A 20,907-nucleotide genomic window follows, 5' to 3' on the forward strand; every position below is an offset into this window, starting at 1 on the left:
AAATAGATTTAAATATTAAAACAAACCAACCAACCCCTGGGTTCTCTGAATAGAATTCTAATACTTGGGATAGAACCAAGTTTGGAAGAACACTGAACTGAAGAAATGAGCAGCACAAAATACAATGTTCAATATGAGCTGCTTATGTCAGAAGGCACGGCATTTACATGGCCTTCAAAGTATGCAGGTATTTTTTTTCATCTCTTCAGAAAATTGTTGTGTTTACTCTAGTAGGCGTGTTGTAATAGGAGCTAGAGAAACAAAGAGAAAAAAAAAACAGAATATCCTAGTGCAAGCAAGAACAGATGGGTGAAATGTGTGTCTAAGAGAGAGAGTCAACTGGTTTAAAAGATAATTAATTGGTCTTTCTGCTTTTTAAGTTGACCTCTCACTATGGATTGCAGGTGAGGGTGTCTCTGAATTGCCCTGCCTCACCCAAGAAGTTAGACATGAGTGTAGGTGTTTGCTGCAGCAGTTAAGACACCCATAGCCCTACTGGGGTGCCTGGGTTTCTGTCCAGGCTCTGCTCCCAATTCTACTGTCCAGCTAGCACACAGCCTTGGGGGCACTGGTAATAGCTTGAGTACTTGACTGCCTGCTATCCCGGTGGGAGACCAGGATGGAGTTTGCTCAGGTCTTGGCTTTGCCCTGGCCTCAGCCCCAGTTGTTGCAGGCATTTGAGAAGTGAACCAGCACAGGGAGGATTCTTTCTCTCTCTCAAATAACATAAACAAATGCATAATTTTAAAAAAGACACAAGGTAGCAAGTGGCAAATACAGCCATGACTATGCTTTTACCTATAGTCATATGCCTTGCATAATTGCAAACCAGGTGATAGGTGCTGGTTCCCAGTCCTACCTTGCTGGGAGACTTTTTGCTGAGTTTCCACAGACACCTAACACACATCAAGGCACAGTTCCTACCCATTACCTGAGATCAGAGCTCAGGGATCATGTAATTGGTGTAAGCGTAATGGGACCAAGAATTAGACCCCAGAGTCATTTAAAGACAGAAATTCTTTAAAAGTACTCACTCTTGACAATCATTAAGATAAATGAAAAAAGATCCAGCTAGCCTTATTATAAATGTAAATGTGGGATTTTTCTGATCCTGGTTTTAATAAGTGTGACTGTCCACACTAATGAGAAGCAGGCCAAGAATTAACTCTGTAATACTAATGGCATTCATTCTTTATACTTTAAAAAATCAACTATATATTTTCAAATTAACACTTGGGGAGCCTCCTGGCATTTCATTCAGGATACCTGCTGAGTCTGGCTATCTCAGGGTGCTCAGGAAGGAGGAGAAATTCCTTCTACAAAGGAAACTCTCCAAACAAATCAGTTGCTTTGAGAGGTGAGAAACTCTGTACCAAATAATTTAAAACTGGACTAACATGAGCTTACTACATTGCTTGGAGCTCTGGCTTCTCTCCTAAGCTTGTTGCAAGCGGTGAAACAAGTACAGTTAGCAGAGCACCACTAAGCTCTCACCTGCACCCTTTCATTGCCTTCTGGCACTTTCCTGTTCACATCCATTAGGAACTTAAGAAAGGAAAGAGCTGAACTGCTCCAAAGGATACGGTCCCGAAGTTCAGAAACCCAAAAGTGTTGTGTTAGATGGTGGAGTAGAGTCACACAACTATTTTAGTGAATGTAGATATCCTTTCTCTAAGTCCACCAAGCAGCCTATTTCAAGCAAACCCAAGTGAATACCATGAGTCGTTCATGAAGATAAGTTTTCTATAGATCACTGCTTAAATGCAAAAGTTGTGTGTCTCAGAAAGATCAGTACCTACCAAGGTTGAAGAACAATTGGGAAATAGCCTTACTGAAATTTTCCTCAGGAGTACCCGTAGCAACCGAAGGGCCTCAACCCGCCTGTGAGCCAGCAGGTCCTTCCTCTCCTCCCACTCCTGTGAAGAGTCCAGCTCCTGAGGCACCTTAGCTTTGGCTTTGTCCTTTTGTTTCCTTTGCCGGTGTCTGTCCCTTTCTTTCGGGGCTCGCCTCCTGACCCTGGCCTTCTTCCTCTTTTCCTGGGCTTTCCTCTCCTCGTCTTTTCTTTTTCTGTACAATGATTAAGATTAAACCATTCAGAAGGTATCTGTTAGGTATTTGATCTCTCCCACCAGAGGAAAACAGAATCTTTTTTTTTTTGGCTTTCAAGAATCTACCATTGTTAGCCACAGGGCCAAAGACAATTTAGGCTAAAACCACAATCAAAAAAAAACCAAAAACACTATTAAGCATCAGTCAAGGGAAGGAGACATATTTTGTTGGTCAAACAGAAGCATAGAAAAGGAGACTTTCCACACAGAATAGTTTTCCCCTTTGTTTCTCCCCTTCCCCCAGGAACAACAAGAAGAAATAGCAAATTTGGAAGCAATGAATTCACCCAATTTTCCATAAACCTCGATCCTTCCCACCCTGATGAACCATGTAATCATTATTAAAATAAATAAATTTACAAAAAAGAAAAGGAAACTATGCAAAATAGCAAAATCAGAGGGCTAAGAATTTAAAGGAGGCGTCTGTGGCAACCACTTTCTCAAAACATAAGCAGGAACTATAGGATTCAGAGTTCACAGAAATGATTTCATTTGTCTTGTCATCATTACCTTCTGTGAGCTGGTTTCACATAGCTAAAAAAAAAAATTAAGAGAAAGAGAGAGAGAGAGACAGAGAGATAAATCAAGGAACTCAGAAACTTTTAAAGTGGGAAGCTGGGCCTTGACACATATTGCTTAACACAGTATATTATCATGAAAACCCACTGACTTAGAAGAATATGGGTTTTTCTTTATATTGATGTTCTCTGAAGATTAAAACTGTTTCAATTTGGCCCTTTTGGAGAAGTGGAGAATGGGAAAGCAGGAGCAATTACCTGAGCCAGGACTCAAACAAAACATGATCTAAATCAGTTGTTAATCCTGGAACTGGGGCTCAGGGGAGCTGGTTTTCTTAAGTAGGCTTGAGCTCCAGCCAAGTTTTATAGATGTGGCTGCAAGTGATTCTTGTTACCCCCACTGGCCAAAAAAAACGAAGGGCATACCAAGCTCCTTGTTTTCCTTGTTTGAATGCTGTGACATACATGCACAAGGAGCAGCCAGGAAGTAAAGTTGTTTTTCAGAACGCTAGAGTCCTGGCTCATTTGTACTATCTTGCCACATCTTTGATGATGATGGTCCAATAGCCCTTTCTAGGCTCAAGCTCCTAAATTGAAAGGCAACAGTAGACCCAAAGAAATCAGTATGAAAGTTCCTCAAATCCACAGAAATCAGGACAAGACAAGCGGTCTTAACAATTCCATGTTTTCTTGCTTCTAAGTTAGATCATGTACTTTTTATAGAAGAAACTCTTTCCAAGACCTAACTTTAAAACTTTAAATTAGTAGGCTGGTTAATATTGGTAAATATTTAGATAAATTGGTAATCTTTTTCACTTAATAGGCTCATATTCTCACTATAAAAGTTTCTGTTTTTAAAAAACATTACCACCACCCCCCACAAATTTTAACCTGGCTACTCCCATTATTCCTCATTACTTTTTCTTCCTAGCAAACACCTTTTTTGAAGCCTCTTATTTTCAATAGTTCAGTCATTTAGGTCTTTTGACAGCACAGCCGAAACACTGTAATGTTCAGTGGAGATCTGTCTGCACCAACACCTATCCCCCTCCCCCATCTCACTGTCATATTGCAAGTCTAGCCATTCATCCAGAAGGATTAATCCATAAATCAAAAGAAAAGGCACGAATTAAAGTTGGTCTACTCACCTTTCAGCCACTTCCTCTTCTCTTTTCTTTTCTTTCTTTCTTTCTTCCTCCAGCTCTTGTAATTTTAGCCTTTCCTGATTTCTCTTCCTTATAGCTCCCTCACTGAAGTGTTTGGTTGTGTCAAACATAACCTGTCCCCAAATAATTCAAAGTTTCGTTAGAAAAGTTTGTCAGCTGGCTATACACTTTCCAGGCCAGAGAAGCAAAGGTAAGATAGTACATGGCCACTCACACCCAAATGAACTCCCAACATTCCCTCTGCATCCACACTCATGCTGCTCTACGGCTTCTCAGCCAGCAGGCTTAAGTTCTACAATAGTATGTCTGGGTTCAACTCCTGCTTCCAGCTTCCAACTAATGTAGATTAAAAGAAGCAGAAGGTGATGGCTCAAGTGATTGTCCTCCTGCCATTTGTAAAGCAGATACGGCTTGTATTCTTGGTTGCTGGTTCAGGTCCTAAGCCAGCTCCAACCAGTGGGGAGTGAACCAGTGGATAGGAACACAGATATTGTCTCTCTCTGAAATAAATAATGCAATTCTTTTCTAAAATTAGAAAAAACAGGCTGACATTGTGGCACAGCAATTAAGCCCCGTTTTGGGACATCTGCATCCCATACCAGAGTACCTGGTTTAGCTCCAACCTAGTTCTGTTTCAGATGCAGTTTCCTGCTATTGTACCTGGGAAGCTTGAGCCCCTGCCACCCACCTAGGAGATCTGGATACAGTGTTTGGTTCCTGACTTTGGTATTATTTTGCCTCAGGAGTTGCACACATTCGAGAAGTAAACTAGTGGATGAAAGATGTGTGTGTGTGTGCACATGTGCATTTCTTCATATTTCTGTATCACTCTACCATTCAAGTAAAATAAATGAATCTTTAAAAATAAATAAAATTGCATCTAGCATCATGCATGATAGCAGAAAAATCAAGATCATTATTCTTGGTAAACAGCTATGAGGGTACTTCCAAAAGTCCATGGCAGCGGAGAGGGCAGGCCAGGCATGTGAAGCAGAACCTCTGCTTCATCAGCCATTTATGGCTGATGAGTGGGGGTCGCGGCCTGCCCTGACTGCTTAAAAAGCAGCCAGCACCATCTTAAGCCAGTGCGTCCATCAGGAGCCAAGTTCCGCCCACTGGCTGCCCACCGACGATCTCTGGGGACTTGGGGGTGCCGAATTACTGCCTACAAACATCCATGGTTAAGGCCACCTTACATGTAAGTGAGGAATGAATCCTGAGGGACACCCAACAGCAGAGCCACTGTACTTGCAGGTAAGCAAGGGGACTGCGGCCTAGTGGTTTGGAGGGGAGAGACCAGAAAATCTGAATATGTCAAACTGATTCACCAGTCCACATGGGAGTCCTGAGATGGGTTTGTTAATGCAGAGTATCGCTGACCATCACATGCCACTCCACACAAAAGCTAGGGCTGGGGCATGTCTAGCAGACCTAGATCCCAGTACCTGACTGAGTGTCAGAACAGAAGACAGGTCACATTAGGAAGGGCCATGACACTAACCAGCACAAAGGAGAACCAGGTCCAGGGGCAGATTCTATTGGGGATAAGTGGGCCCAACCTTGAGGAAATACAAGTCTCGTTGGTTAGCTCAAGATTTGTGGTGGTGATGGGCTGAATTAGTTGTGAACATGAAACCCGCCAACATTCATGGGTACTGGGGTTGGGGCTGGGGCTGAGAAGAGGCTGGACAGGTCCAAACTGTAAGCACCTGCATGTGCATCCTAAAACAGGGTGTGGGGTGGGCCAGCCCACAACATCCAACAGCTCATACAAAGGCCAAGATGGAAGGGCAGGCTATGCCAGGCAAGGGCTGAGCACCTGCTACAGCATATGAGGTCTGGGTCTGGGAGTAGGCTGAGTGGGGGAACCTGTAAAACACCCCTTCATGATCATAGCTCTTGCTGGTGAGCATGTGGTCCAGGCCTAGGAGTCGGGCAAGCTGGGCAAGGTAGCCCCACCCATTGGCAAGTGTGTGGATTTTGTTGGAAGGAGGCAGACCAGGAAGGGCCAAGCAGATCTTAGCCCACTGGCAAGTGCAGAAACCAGGATGGAGTGCAGGTCATGCTGGGATAGGGTATCATACCTACCAGTTTACATGAGCCAGGGATGGGAGCAGACTGAGCAGGGCCAGGTTACGGCACCCGCCAGTGAGAGTTGGGACTGAGGGCTGGCTAGGTCAAGCCAGGCTGCAGCATCCAAAGGCAAAAGTCAAGACAAGTGAGGGACTATGCCAAGCTGGGTCAGAGCAACCACGGGCATGGATGAGATCTGTAGAGGGGAGCAGGCCTGGCTGGGGAGCAAAGGGGACACCCTGGCCAGGTTGTGATCCCCAATGGAGAATGTGAGGGTCAGGGTGGGGGCTGCTATCTGGTCTGGATATGACTGCAGTGTCCCTCAGCATGGGTGTGAGCTGGGTCTGGGATGCGACGGACTGAGCTAGACTCCAGCACCCACTGGTACTCATGAGACCAGGGTGGGTGTAGGACAGGCTAGGCTAGGTCTCTGCCCCTGCTGAGCCATGTGTGAGCTGTGTCTGGATGCAGACCAGGTTTGGCTGGGCTGTAACACCCAACAACAAGAGCCAGAATGGGTGAGGGAAGGTCAGGAAAGGCCACTGTTTCTGCTAGGACAGGAGGTGGACTAAGTAGGACTGGCCCATGGACCCACTGGTGTGAGCGAGATCTGGCATTGGGAGAGATCTGGATGGAGGAGCCTGGGGAACTCTTCTGTCGGGACATGCTCCCTGCAGATGAGTGCAAGAACCAAGACAGGGAGTAGCCCAGACCAGGCCAAAATACGCTACCCACCGGCATACATTTGGTACAGGCCAGGCTGGGTCAGCCCATATCACCAACTGGCGAATCAGTGTCAGAATGGAGTGTGGGTCAGGCCGGGTCAGAACACAATATCAGCCAGTCCACATGAGGGCCGGGATTGGGAGCTGGAAGGGTTGTACTAGGCTGAAGTACGTGAGTTGGAATTGGGGATTGGCATAGCCTGGCCAAGTTACAGCACCAACTGGTAAATGCCAAGGTGAGGGGGCTGTGCCGGACTGGGCTGCAGCACCCAACCAGCACATGTGAAACCTAGAGTGTGGTGGGGATGGTCCCAGTGAGGGGGATGTGAGGGCCCCTGCTGGGCCACTACTCCCACTGGTGAGCATGAGAGCTGGGATGGGGGCAGACCAGGCTGGGCAGGGCCTACATGTAACCTGGATCAAGGAAAAACCAGGCTGGGTTGACTGTACCTTCTGGTCCATGCATAAGCCAGTGTGGGCGTGAGTGGATTCGGTTTTGCTGCAGAATCAGCTGGCAGATGCCGGCACGGGGGCGAATTCTGTCAGACGCAGACATGGCTAGATAGATGGTGGCATCCGCTGGCACCAGTGTGAACTGGACAGTGGGGCTGGTTGGGATGAACTGGGCTTCAATGCCCATTGACATATATAAGAGCTTAATGGGATGTGGGACAGATGGGATCAGTCAGCTGTTCATACTGGCCAGCATGGGAATCAGGGTAGGGGGCGGGCCTGGAGGGGTAATTGCAGGTCACTTCAGCTAGGCTAAGCTGCAGCTTTCGCTAGTTTTCGTGAAGGCAGAGTATGTGGTGGACAGGATCAGGCTTGACTCCAACACCCTTTGGTTTGCGTAAGACATGGGGCTGGAGACAGAACTGACCCAGCAATTGCAACTATCAGCGTGTGAGTAGACTGGTTTGGGTGATCGACTGTGTCAGACCCTGTATGGGCAAACACACACAAGAATCAGGTCTGGGATGGCCTCAGATGAGGTTTCTTTGGTGATTCCCTACCAACTGAATTGCTGGACACAGAACCCCAACTATGGAGAGAACTGCAGGTTCCATGGGCTGACTGTGGAATGCATGTGTCAGAGCTGGGCCTCCTCAGAGGCTCAGAGGGAGCAGTGGACAGCATATCCAAATGTACCTTGAGGTTATGGCAGTACATTGGAGCCTCCAGAGGACACCTGGTACCATAACAGAGGACAGAGGACAGAACAAATTGATCAACTACCCCAGCCAAGCGTTGGCAGTGAATATCTTGGCAGACGAAGACTCTAAGTTGGACTATAGTAGCCAGTGGATTCTGGAGAGATTTCATTGCGATTGGAGCAGCAGGATCACCAGCAATTCAGGACTGTTGAACTTTCAAAACCTCTTGAGAACTTCATGGCATTGTACACTTCTATTTTTCTTCCTGTCATTGATGTTGTTTTGTGGCTTTTCATTTTAAGGGGATGTATAGTAACTGCAATGGAGGCTATCATATCCAGATGTGAGGATACAATGCAGTATGCATTTCTACCTCCAAAGATGGACTCCCAATGAAACTGTTTACTATATCTTGACAATAGGATGCTGGACTCTCTGCCATTGTCCATGCCCGCAATGATGGACATAAGACTGTGCATGAAGAACTATCGTATAGTAATAATACAGGGGACCTCAGTGGGGGGGATAGCATTTGGGGTGGGGGTAGGGGAAATCCCAAAGCCTATGGAATTATAACATAAAATGATAATTTAAAATTTTTTTTAAGTCCTTGGGAAAATAGAGTGAAAAGAGAGTTGTTTTTCAGCATGATGGACTTATGACTGTTCATGAAGGACTACCCATTGTAATACTACAGGGGAAATCAATGAGAGAAGGGAACTTGGGGAGGGGGACAGGAAATCCCAGAGCCTATAGAACTGTATCATAAAACAATAATCAAAAATAATAAAATCTTTTTGGTGGAAAAAAGTCTTTGAAAATTATGTGGGTTTTTTTCACAATACACATTTTCTATGAACTTGTTAAAAACCCTTCATATTAATGGATTTCAAAATATTTTGCACTGATATAACCTCATCTTGTCACTTTTTACCACAAACTTTTTGAAAAATCCACACATTTATTCATGACAAACACATTCTTCCATTAGTTATTGATCAGACCCTGATGGGGTCTAGGAAAATTTATTCTAGTTGTTACCTTTTTTTTTTTTTACTCAGTGTCATCTGGAGGAGGAGGAGGAGGAGGAGAAGAAGGAGAAAAAGAAACCCTGGCTACTTCTTACCTTAATGTTACAAGCCAGAGCTTTCCCATCATCTCCTTTAAGCATCAGCTTCATTCCTCGAAGGGACTCCATGGCCTTTATAAAGTCGGTGGATTCTTGATACTGTATAAAGGCTTCAAATGTCTGCAAGCCAAAGCCAAAACCCCCAAAGTTCCCCCCAGTCATCACTTCTCTATAGGGGTCAAGCATAGGGATATCCACATTCTTGATCTTCCCAAAACTTTCAAAGACTACCCGAAGGATCTCTTCACATGGCTTCTCTCCACTGGAACCTTTAGGTGCAAACCACTTACAGGGCAAGCCTGCAAAATAGATGGCGTCTGGACTCTTATCATGATCCTGCTCTTCAGCTCCATCACTCAGTGAGGCCTCTTTCTTCTTGGGGAAATGTTCCCATTCTCCTTGGGCATCGGTAGCTACAACTTTCAAGTCCGTTTTCAAGCCATTTAACTTGATGATCTTCCCATGTAATTTGGATTTGAGGATCTGAACCAGACTTCGGGTTTCAGCCTCTCCCTCAAATCGGATGAAGTCCTTTGTACTCTTGGAGAGCCGAACTGTGGTGAACTGGTCAGGGCAAATCAGGCTCTTCAGCTGGTCAAGAACCTCCCAGTTAGAGAAGGGTCTCACAGGTTCTATACTCTCTGGGAGCAATACATTGATCATCAGTTTGGCTATAGGCTTGAGGTAGAGGTGCTGAGCTGCACATAGCTCTGTTGCCTCCGAGTTATCATACACCACTGTAACTGTCATGGTGTCTTCACACTTCTGTAGAGGGTGAAAGAGAAAATGTTACGGATTTGGATTGTGAAGTATGCTAAACATTGCTGCACCTAGATCAAATCAATGGGGTAAAGTATACTATGCGTACATTTAAACCTTTATCTTACAAATCTTAGGACCAATATGCAGTTATGGTAAGATTGAATAAAAAAGTAAAGTAAATTTTTAACATACAAGGGTGATTGCAAAAAAGTCAATAGCTTTTATATACTCTAGCAATGAATCAGTGGAATTTGAAATTGATATGATTTTCAGTTTCATTAAGTGATATCATTTTCATTAAGCATCAAAAACAACAAAACAAGCAAAAATCTAGCAAAATACACATAAGATCTTTACGGGGAAAACCATAAAACTGTAATGAAAGACATAAAACAAGAATACATGGTCCATGGATAGGGAGACTCAAGATATCATTTCTGTCTAATTTGATCTATTAGGATCTATCAATACAATCCTAATAAAAATTCTTGCAAGTTATTTCTATGGCTATCAATAAACATGCAGAGTTATCAACTAAACAGAACAAAATTGGAATACTGACACTCACCATCTTCAAGATTTGTCATGAAGTTACCAGAGGCAAAACAGTGTGGTATTGGCAAAACAATTGGCACATAGATCAATAGAACAAAATATGTAGCCCAAAAAGAATTTTATAAATACAGTCAATTGATCTCTGTAAAGAGGAGCAAAGATAATACTGTGGAACAGATAGCCTTGTCAACAAATGGCACTGGAACAATTGGACATCTACGTGAAAGTTGAGTATGGTGGTGATTTTTTTCATAGCAACATTAAAGGCATAATCCATGAAAGAAATGTTATGTTAAATTGCATCAAAATCTTAAACTTCTGTTCTGAGAAACAATTAATATAATGAAAACTCAAGTCAAACACTAGGAGAAAATATTTAAAGATCATGTCAGATAATGACTGTTATCTAGGGGTCCGACACAAAAGCTTTGTAGTTAAATCCTTGCCTTGCATCCTCCGAGATTCGATATCAGAGCTGCTTTGTGTCTTGGCTGCTTCACTTCCCATCCAGCTCCTATCCCACTGGGAAAGCAGTTAAGGACGGCCCAAGGCCTTGGGACTCTGCACCTACGTGAGCGACCCGGAGGAAGCTCCTGGCTCCTGGCTTCTGGTAGGCTCAGTTGGGGCAGTTGCAGCCACTTCGGGAATGAACCAGCAGATGGAATATCTTTCTCTCCGTCTCTACTTCTCTCTGTGCATTTGCCTTTCCATAAAAATAAATAAATAAATAAAATAGATCTTTAAAAAATGGCTACCCAAAAGAAAAGATACAATGAACTCTTAGGATACGACAGAGTACAATCTGATTTGGAAATGACTCAAACATTTAGGAAGTAAAAAAGTAGATACAAGATGTTTCTGTCTCTTGCTACCTTTCAAATAAAAATAAACATAAATGGACCAAAGATCTTAATGTATACTTCCGCAAAGAAGATATGCGTATAGTACAAAGCATATGAAAGATGGTTCATAGCATAAGTCAATAAGTATGAATAAATTAGAACAAAAAGATATACTATACATTCAGATGCCAGTGAAGATGACAAGCTACAGAAATTCCCATTCATGGCTGATGGGAGTGCAAAATGCTACAGCTACTTTGCAAGACAGATTGATTTTTTTTTTTTACACAAAACTAAACATACTCTTGTCACACAATCTAGTAATCACTGTTTTTCGGGTGTTTTTTTATTTTTGTATTTACCCACAGGAGCTGAAAATTTATGTGCACAGAAAAAAACTGTATATAATGTTTGTAACAACTTTATTCACAATGAGCAAAACTTGAAAGCAACCACGAATCCTTCAGTAAGGTGAAGGAATACATAATCTGTGGTCAATCCAGATATTCTTCCATATTAAAAGAATGAGCCATCAAGCTATAAAAAGCAGTTGAGGAAGCTTAATGCACATTGCTTAAATGTCTAAATAAAACAAGCCAATCTGAAAGAATGCATGTTCTGTAACTCCAACCAACCATAAAAAATTCTGGAAAAGGCAGAACTATAAAAATAGTATAAAGGTCAGTGGTTGTCAGGAGTTAGATGGGAGAGAGGAATGAATACAGTCAGCACAAATGGTTTTTAGGGCAACAAAATTATTTTATACGATACTATTGGCAAGTACATGTCATTATACATTTGGCCAAATTCATAGCCTGTTCAACATCAAGAATGAACCCTAATTTAAACTAGATATTCTAGGTGATAACAATGTTTAATGACATGTAGATTCATCAACTGTAGCAAAAGTACTACTCTGGTGGACAATGTTGATAATGGGAGAGGTATGTCTGTGTAGGGGCAGAAGGCAAATAGGAACTCTATACCTCCTGCTCTATGACCCAAATCAGCTTAGCTCTGGTCATTGCAGCCATTTGGGGAGTGAACCAACAGATGGAGGATCTTTCTTTGTCACTATTTCTCTCTGTGAATCTGCCTCTTCAATAAAAAAAAATTATTTTAAAAATTAAAAAAAAAGAACAATGCTTGCCACACTGGAAGTTCTCAACAAAAGTTTTCCATAAGCTATGATCATGATTTGTCAGTGTTGGTTATATTTGATTTATGAAGCAACCATGGGTTGGTATTTTAATGCCTGCTTTACTGATGCAGAAATCCAGGCAGATTCAGAGAAACTGAGTTGTCCATCTATTGAAATGCTCAGATTGCAACTCTTTTTTCTATGTACAATTGATTTCACCTCTGAATTCCCACAAAACTTGCTTGTGAAACAGAGGAAGGATACATTCAACCAATAGTTCTACACCATGCACCTGAGTTAGCATCTTTTGTCCAAGTTGGTTTCTAAGACATAATTGGGCATAGATAATCATATTCCTCCAGCCAACTGATTTTAATGAAATTGACCACTATATTTCAGGTGAAGAGGAGACAATCCCTTCTAGTAAGTGGCAAGGTGAAATTCCCCTTTGCTTTGGGACTGGAAAAACCCCAAACATGAGTGCTGTTTTCATATTAACTTGCATTTCGTAGTAGCAAACTCTTCTAAATTGTCTCAAAGTTAATAAGGCCACTAATGCTTGCAATTAGGGATTTCAGCTTTTATTTGCATACTTCAAATAGCACCTCCCAACAAAGGAGTTTTTTCCAGGAATGGATGTATCCAGATACCATGTCACTCGAGTTTCTAGTTTAATATTAACTTTAAAGATTTTTAAACTCAAAAATCTATGTCTAGCTGATAAAAATTCTAGGATCAATTTACCATTAAACGTTGGTTAACTTTACAGACACATAATTCTTTAACAACATTCCCTTAAGGAAAACCCAAAATAACTTGCTTTAGAAGACAAAGTTTACACAGGCTGAATTTACAAAAGTCCACAAAGGCAGATTCTGAGATCTAAGGTTCTAGAAATCCTCATGATATCTGTACATTCAACTGGAACGATATCAGAATAACTTTATTTCCATTTTCTAAAAGCATTATCTAAATGGGGAAATGGGGAGGGGGAATCCTCTTAATTCATTGCAGAGCAATACTAAGCTTTTAAAAATACTAAGTTTGGGCCCAGTATAATGGCTCAGTGACTAATCCCTTGCCTTTAAGTGCCGGGATCCCATATGAGTGCCAGTTAGTGTCCTGGGTGCTCCATTTCCCTTCTAGCTCCCTTCTTATGGCCTGGCAAAGTAGCCGAGGATGGCCCAAGCCTTGGGACTCTGCACCTGCATGGGAGGCCTGCAAGAAGCTCCTGACTCCTGGCTTTGGATTGTATCACCTCCATCTGTTGTGGCCACTTGGGGAGTGAATCAACAGACGAAAGATCTTTCTCTCTGTCTCTCTTCTTCTGTATATCTGATTTTCCAATAAAAACAAATAAATCTTTGGAAAAATATGACATGAAAATAAGAAAAAGTTTTAAAAAAGTACTAAGTTTATGGGAACTGGGATAGGGAACAGGCTGGGCTGGTCTAGGCTACAGCACCCACCAGGTACAACCAAAAATAGGGTGTGGGGTTGGCTGGACCGCAACATCCACCAGCACATACAAAGGCCAAGAAAGAGGGGATAGACTATGCTGGGCAAGGGCCTTGCACCTGCTGGCACATGTGAGATCTGTGTCTGGGAGTGGGCCTGGTGGGGGAACTTGGGGAACATCCCTTGTGGCCTACGGTTCCACTGGTGAGCAAAAGACTCAAGCCTGGTTGTTGGTCAGGCTGAGCAAGACAGCTACACTCATCGGCAAGTCCATGGGTTGGTTAAGGGGGAGTGGGGAGACCTGGATAATGCTGGGCCAAACCAGGAGCCAGGATGGGGTATGGGCCATGCTGGGCTAGGCTATCACACCTACTGGTTTGCATGAAAACCAGGGATGGGGGCACACTGGGAAGGGCTAGGCTGCAGCACCCACTACCAGAGAGAGTTGGGACTACGAGTGGGCTGGGCAAGGCCAGGCTGCAGCATTCAATGGCAAAAGCCAAGATGGGGTATAGGCTATGTCAGGCTGGGTCACAGTAACCACTGGCACGTGCAAGATCTATGGCTGGGAACAGGTCTGGTCAGGGAGCTAAGAGAACGTCTTGGCTGTGTTGTGATTCCACCACTAGTGAATATGAGAGCCAGAATTGGGGTAGCAATCTTGGCTGGACATGACTGCAGTGTCCATTGGCATAGGTGTGGACTGGGTCTGGGGTGTGCCAGACTGGGACAGACTCCAATACCTACTGGTACTCATGAGAGCCAGGGTAGGTGTAGGACAGGCTGGGCTAGGTCTCAGCTCCCACTAAATCATATGAGAGCTGAGTCTTGACATGGAGCAGGAGTGGCTGGACTGTAACATCCAACAGTAATTGCCGGAATAGGTGTGGGCCAGTTGGGTAAGGCTGCTGTACCTGCCAGGACAGGAGATGGGACAAGTCAGGCTAGGTCAAAGACCCACATTGTGCATGAGATCTGGTGCTGGGAGGTAACCTATCAGGATGCAGTCCCTGCAGGTAAGCGTAATAACCAAGATTGGGAGCAGTCCAAGACCAGGCCAAGTTACAGTACCCTCCAGCATATGTGTGAGTCAAGTATGGGGGTGGGCCAGGCTGGGTCAGTTCATAGCACCCACCAGCAGACATGAGAACCAGGACAGGGTGCAGGACAAGACAGGCTGGGCCACACATCTGTCAGTTCACATTAGTGCTGGGACTGGGGGCAGTCCAGCCTGGGCTAGGATGTAGCACCTGCCAGCATAAGCTGAAATTCGAGGCAGGCCAGGCTGGTCCAGGCTGCAGTGCCCACCAGTGAGTGCTGAGGTGAGACACACCATGCCAGACTGGGCTCCAGCATCCACCAGCATGCAACCCTTGGGGGTGGGGGTGAACCTGGTAGAGGGGCAGAGGGGACCCCTCTGCTGGGTTACTGTCTCGTTGGTGAGTATGAGAAGTTTTTCCTTTCTTCCTGCGTGTTCCATGAGGAAGATATTCTGACTTTGTAGATGAAACATGCTTATGCTTCATTGTACAAGAAGTCTTATGTTTTTAAAGCAAATAAAGGTGTTTTAAAAAAAAATCAAGCTAGAGCCCATTTAGGTTAAAGATAGATAATAGTGTTAGATGCGAATTATAGATGCTATCTATCAACACGTATTTATTCAAGATAAAATTATGTCACTTAGGTAATGTTTTTACTGTCAGCACCTGAAATTATTTAAACTCTTTCTGAATGAAATTTATTATAAAATCAAGCTGTAAGGATAATTCACAGGTCTCATTAAATACCTGTTCTAGAAATTTAACTACTTTTCAGGATAAAAAAGATACTGTTTATTTAATAAAACAATTTGATATTCAAATGGGGTACACTAAAACTTATTTATATACACAGAATTTATTTATAGACAAAAGGTATTAACTTATACAGCTTAAAGAAACATCTTTTTAAACCATTCGAGGGGACGGTCTTGTGGCATAGTGGTAAAGCAGCTGCCAGCAACACCAGCATCACATATGGGTGCTGGGTCGAGTCCCGGCTGCTTCATTTCCAATCCAGTTTCTACTAATGGCCTGGAAAAGCATTGGAAGATGACCTGAGTGTCTGGACCCCTGCCAACCACATGGAAGACCTGGATGAAGCTCCTGATTTTGGCCTGGCCCAGCTCTGACTGTTGCAGGCATTTGGGGAGTGAATCAAACCTCTCTCTCTCTCTCTCTCTCTCTCTCTCTCTCTCTCCCGCTCTCCCTTTCTGTAACTCTGACCTTCAAGTAAATAAATGTATTTTCACAATTCAGAAAAAATACACCTTAAAATAGTTACTCACTTCAAAGCAATCAGATTTGTCAAGTTCTTTACATGTATTCCAATGATACTGCATTTGTTTTAAACATTGTAAGATGCTCCTTTTAGACTGATGTCAAAGCTCAGGTTATATTCTCTAAAATAGCCTAGATGAGGGTTGATTTCTAAATTATTTTATCAAGGATTTGACATTTATAAATTACCAAGAATTCTCTACAATTTAAAATACGTGGGCCTGGCATGGTAGCCTAGCGGCTAAAGTCCTCGCCTTGAACGCACCGGGATCTAATATGGGTGCCGGTTCTAATCCAGGCGGCCCCACTTCCCATTCAGATCCCAGCTTCTGGCCTGAGAAAGCAGTCGAGGATGGCCCAAACCCTTGGGACCCCACACCCAAGTGGGAGACACAGAAGAAGCTCTGGGCTCTTCACTTCAGATCGGTGCAGCTCTGGCCCGTTGCGGCCGCTTGGGGAGTGAGTCATCGGATGGAAGATCTTCCTCTCTGTCTCTTGTCTTCTCTGTATGTTTGACTATCCAATAAAAAAAGTTTTTAAAAAGTAGCTTAGAACAAACTTAACCAAGGCTGTAAAATAACAACATGAAAACTACAAAACATTAATGAACAAATCTGAAAAGATCACCAAAAAAAAAAAAAAAAGGAAAGATGTCCCATTTCATAGATTGAGAGAACTAATATTGTTAAAGTGTCCATACTACCCAAAGCCATTTACAAAAATCTACAAACGTACTGACATGGAAGGATATCAATATTTTAGAGAAAAAGATCAAGCTACAGAATACTAATACATGTTGTATTATTTTTTATGGAAAAGTAAATTTATTTATTTGAAAGGCAGAATGATTGAAAGAGAGGGAGAAATGTAGAGAGATCTTTCGTTTGCTGGTTCATTCGCCAAATGCCCACAATAGCTAGTGTTAAACCAGGCCCAAGCCAGGAGCCAGGGACTTGATGGAGGTCACCTACATGCATGGTTGGAACTAAACTTCTTGAGTCACCACTGCTGTCTCCCAAAGCATGCATTAGTAGGAGGCTGGATTGGAAGTGGAACAGTCACTATGGGACCCGGGTACTCTGATATGGGATGCAGGAATCCCAAGCAGTGGTTTCACAATACCCAGCTGATAGGCTTTTTTAAAGCTTGATTTGAACTAATGATGGCTGAGACAGCTAGTGATAGAATCCCATAAGTATCTATAGGACACAAACACATCAGCATATCAAGTGCATTAGTAATAATAACAATAACAACAACAACAAAAACAACAATAATATAAAGATACAGGCTGTGTTGGCTCCAGACACCAAAGTTTATCAGTATTCAGTGGTACAGCATGAAAAACTAGAAAGATGGAACTTATTCAGCCTAGGGAGTCAAGCTCATAACACATTTCTCTGTGTCATGAATAGCATGACAAAAGTTCCAATTTCTGTGGTTTAGAAAGTGGACTTTGGTTTCACCATTTGCCATGCTACACTCAGTTATGCCCAACAAGCTGCTCAGCAATTTCTTTGTGAGCTTATAGGTAAAATACAATATTAACTGGAGACAATTGGTACTAGCTTACCACTTATCACCACTTCTCAAAGAAAATTTACCAAACAAGTTCTGGATGTTATAAATGCCATTTTTCATGGACTTCTTAGGTTACATGTCTTTCATAGGACAATAAATTAAAAACCTTTCTGGGACTTGTCACTGGAATTTCCAGACAGGTATCAATGTAGTGGAAAGGATACTGCTTCCCAGCCATGTCTGGTTGGCCAAATTTACAGAAAATGAAGCTTTTTAGAAGGAAAATAATCTATGCATGTGATCAATGTAACTCAAAATGTAGATTTTCACCAAAACCAGCTATTATCTCAGAATCCCAGAAAAAGTTCATAACATGCCACCTACCCCAGCTTTTCAGATTATACACCAAAGAACAGGTAGACAGGATGTAATAGCTGAGAGAAGATAGGTGTTTATGCTGACTTTGAATAAATTTTAATCATGGAGTTATATTTCTGCAGAGACACCTGAAAATGCTCTTACCAGAATGATTTTTTGAGACTTAGCTGCTATAGTAATGCATCATGGGAAAGGATTTAGTTCAGGACACTGCACTGCACCCTACTATCATTCTGAAAGAGAGTTCTGGAAACACTACAATGATTTCTAGCTAAGCAAGTGCTTTATGGATGAAGTATGCAAGGCCCAAGCTTGTGATCTCAGTGAAGAAGCTGGTACATATTCTAATAAAATCTGTAGTTGATACAAAGACAGTGAACTTTCTTCTCACAATTTGCATAATATTTTTAAAGGTAGATTCATAAATTTGAACTTTGTTGTTTTTAGCTTTCATTTACAAAACATATCACATTTATATATTTTGTATTTAATGAAAAACCCTTTACAAAGGCAAAGTATAAATACATGTATATCAACATTGATGACTATTTTCATATACTAGAGAGTTTTGAGGTTTCAACATTTACTTCAGACTACTATTACCTCTTCCATATGTTGATGTCTAACTGGTTTAGAGCATGAATTTATGCAATCTCCTACTAAATAAATCTAGTTGGCATGAAATGTATATTTGTTTCTTAACTTTTGCAGCTCTTTTCTGTATAAATTCTTAAAAGGCATGTTCTTCCAGGATTAACTTTTTCTTATTATTATTTCATTTTATGACACAGTTTCATAGGCTCTGGGGTTCCCCAGCCCCTTCCCAAGCGCCCCCCATATTAAATTCCTCCATATTGTTACAGTAGTACAGTTCATATCCAGTCATGATTCCTTCATTGCGGGCATGGACCATACAGAGAGTCCAGCATCTTATTGTCCAGATAAATTCAACAGTTTCATTGGGAGACCATCCTTGGTCTGAAAGTAGAGCTGGCAGAATATCATTCCCTCCAATGAAAAGCCACTACACAACTTCAACAACCATTTACAACATCATGAAGTTAACTGACATGGTATTGAGTGACCAATATGTTAAAAAAAATGCACTCTCTTAACCATAGCCTGTAACCATTTCATTGGCATCTCAATTTTAGTTTGTACACAACCGGCTGCTATAAACCTTAAAATGGTTATAGGGTACTATTGAGTTGCCTCGTGTCTATTTTCAAAAAAAGCCTTTTTTAAAAAGGCCATTTGTATTTTCAAGTTACCTTTGTCCCTCAAAGGGAGTTACTCACATATTCCAAGGCAAAGGCATCACTTAAGCACTCCTCAATGACACTACTTTGCATTTCAGGGCTTTGTGAGCAACTGGACTCAGAACAGACACTACTTTGATGAATGGAACTTTATCTAAGAATGATTATTTTAACAACTGTTCTTTATTTGGCACCGGAAAACTATAAATAAAAATGGCAGCTTGACAAATGGTATGCTGACATGACCTTCGGGACTATGGAGAGGAGCAAAATGATGACTGTTCTGACCAAAAAAAGGTTCTAACAGAGCAGATCCTAATAAGATGGGAATTTAGCAAGCTAGCATATTGTGATGTTGTACAAATAACATATACTTGATAACATTAGGTCTCTTGAAGCTTTATATAGCTTGAAATTCTTAGCTCAGGGGAATGAGAATAAGTCTTGAAAAGAAAAAATGTAGAGGTCAGATAACTAAAACTGGTAACTGTGCTATATGTAAAGCATCTAATTTTTTTTCTAAATAACTGAAGCCTGGATTTTTCACTATTGCTAGAGTTATAAAATTACTTAGAAGCCTTTGAGACCAACAGTGGACCTCAGTTAAAAAAAAAAAAAAATGTGTGCATAGGCGCAATGGCCTAATGACGAAATTCTTGCCAGGCTAGTTCCAGGATCCCATATGGGCACCAGTTTGTGTTCCAGCTGCTCCACTTCCCATCCAGCTCCCTGCTTGTGGCCTGGGAAAACAGTAGAGGATGGTCCAGGGCCTTGAGACCCTGAACCTGCATGAGAGACCTGGAAGAACCTTCTGGCTCCTGGCTTCAGATCAGCTCAGCTCCGACAACTGCAGCTACTTGGGGAATGAACCAGTGGATGGAAGAGCTTTGTCTCTCCTTCTCTCTCTGTAAATTTGCCTTTCCAATAAAAATTTTAAAAAATTAAAGCACAGAGTTTCTAGGCCCAGATTTTATTAAACAGACACTATGAAGCCCCAGTTCTGGGCAGGACTAAGGCTGGGAGACTCAGGCTGGGGGACCCAGGCCCTTAACCAGTCACAGGCTTGGAGCCAGGTGGGTGGATGGCCCCTGGTTGTAGCTCGGGTTTGGAGTGAGGCCTGGGCCCATCAACTCACCATATGTTCACAGCCAGGTGGGTCAGTTCCCCATGGGGATGGGACTTGGGTCTGGAAAGAGGCCTAAGCCAATCAGCCTGCAAGCTGCTTAGAGCCGGAGGGGGCTGGCTAGCCCTGGCTCTGAGTTCTCAGGAGGCAGAGCTAGAGCTGGGTGGCCTATGGGCTTCGCCTATCACCTTTGGTGCCCAGGCCACCCGGTGGTGGGATCTTGAGGCAGGAACACATGGACTTTGAAGGTTCAGACTGACACACAGAGCCCTAGAGTAATAGAACTGGAGTAGTTAGTAATGATCAATGCCAAATACCACTCACTGGGGCACACTAAAGCTAGGGCTGGGGGCTTCCCTGGCAGGGCTAGATCACAGTACTCACCAATGACAGTCGAAACAGGGGATGGGTAATGTTAGGCCGGGCCATGGCACTAACCATCACACGAGAGAACTGGGTCTGTAGGCAGATTCTGTGGGGAATGTGTGGGTCCACCCCTTTGATCTGCAATCTCAACAGGTTCAACTGGAGATGGGGTTGGTGACAGACTGAGCTAGGCATGACCATGGAACCACTGACACTCATGGGTACTTGGGTTGGGTACAGGCTGGGTTGGTCCAGGCTGCAGCACCTGCAGACACACCCAAGAATATGGTGTGGGGTGGGCCAGTCCACAA

General features: G+C 42.9%; 1 protein-coding gene across 1 annotated transcript in view; it reads right to left on the reverse strand.

Moving 5' to 3' along the window:
• Positions 1–20,907, reverse strand: part of LOC101535467 (A-kinase anchor protein 17B) — a 39,201-nt gene that overhangs the window by 5,640 nt on the left and 12,654 nt on the right. Inside the window, exons 4-6 of the mRNA XM_036497822.2 lie at positions 8,871–9,638; positions 3,775–3,905; positions 1,833–2,067 (exon numbers count right to left, since the gene is read on the reverse strand). Coding sequence (XP_036353715.2) covers positions 1,833–2,067; positions 3,775–3,905; positions 8,871–9,638 — 1,134 coding nt within the window. The remainder of the gene's footprint in view (positions 1–1,832; positions 2,068–3,774; positions 3,906–8,870; positions 9,639–20,907) is intronic.

Source organism: Ochotona princeps, chromosome X (assembly GCF_030435755.1).
Source record: "Ochotona princeps isolate mOchPri1 chromosome X, mOchPri1.hap1, whole genome shotgun sequence".
NCBI lineage: Eukaryota > Metazoa > Chordata > Mammalia > Lagomorpha > Ochotonidae > Ochotona > Ochotona princeps.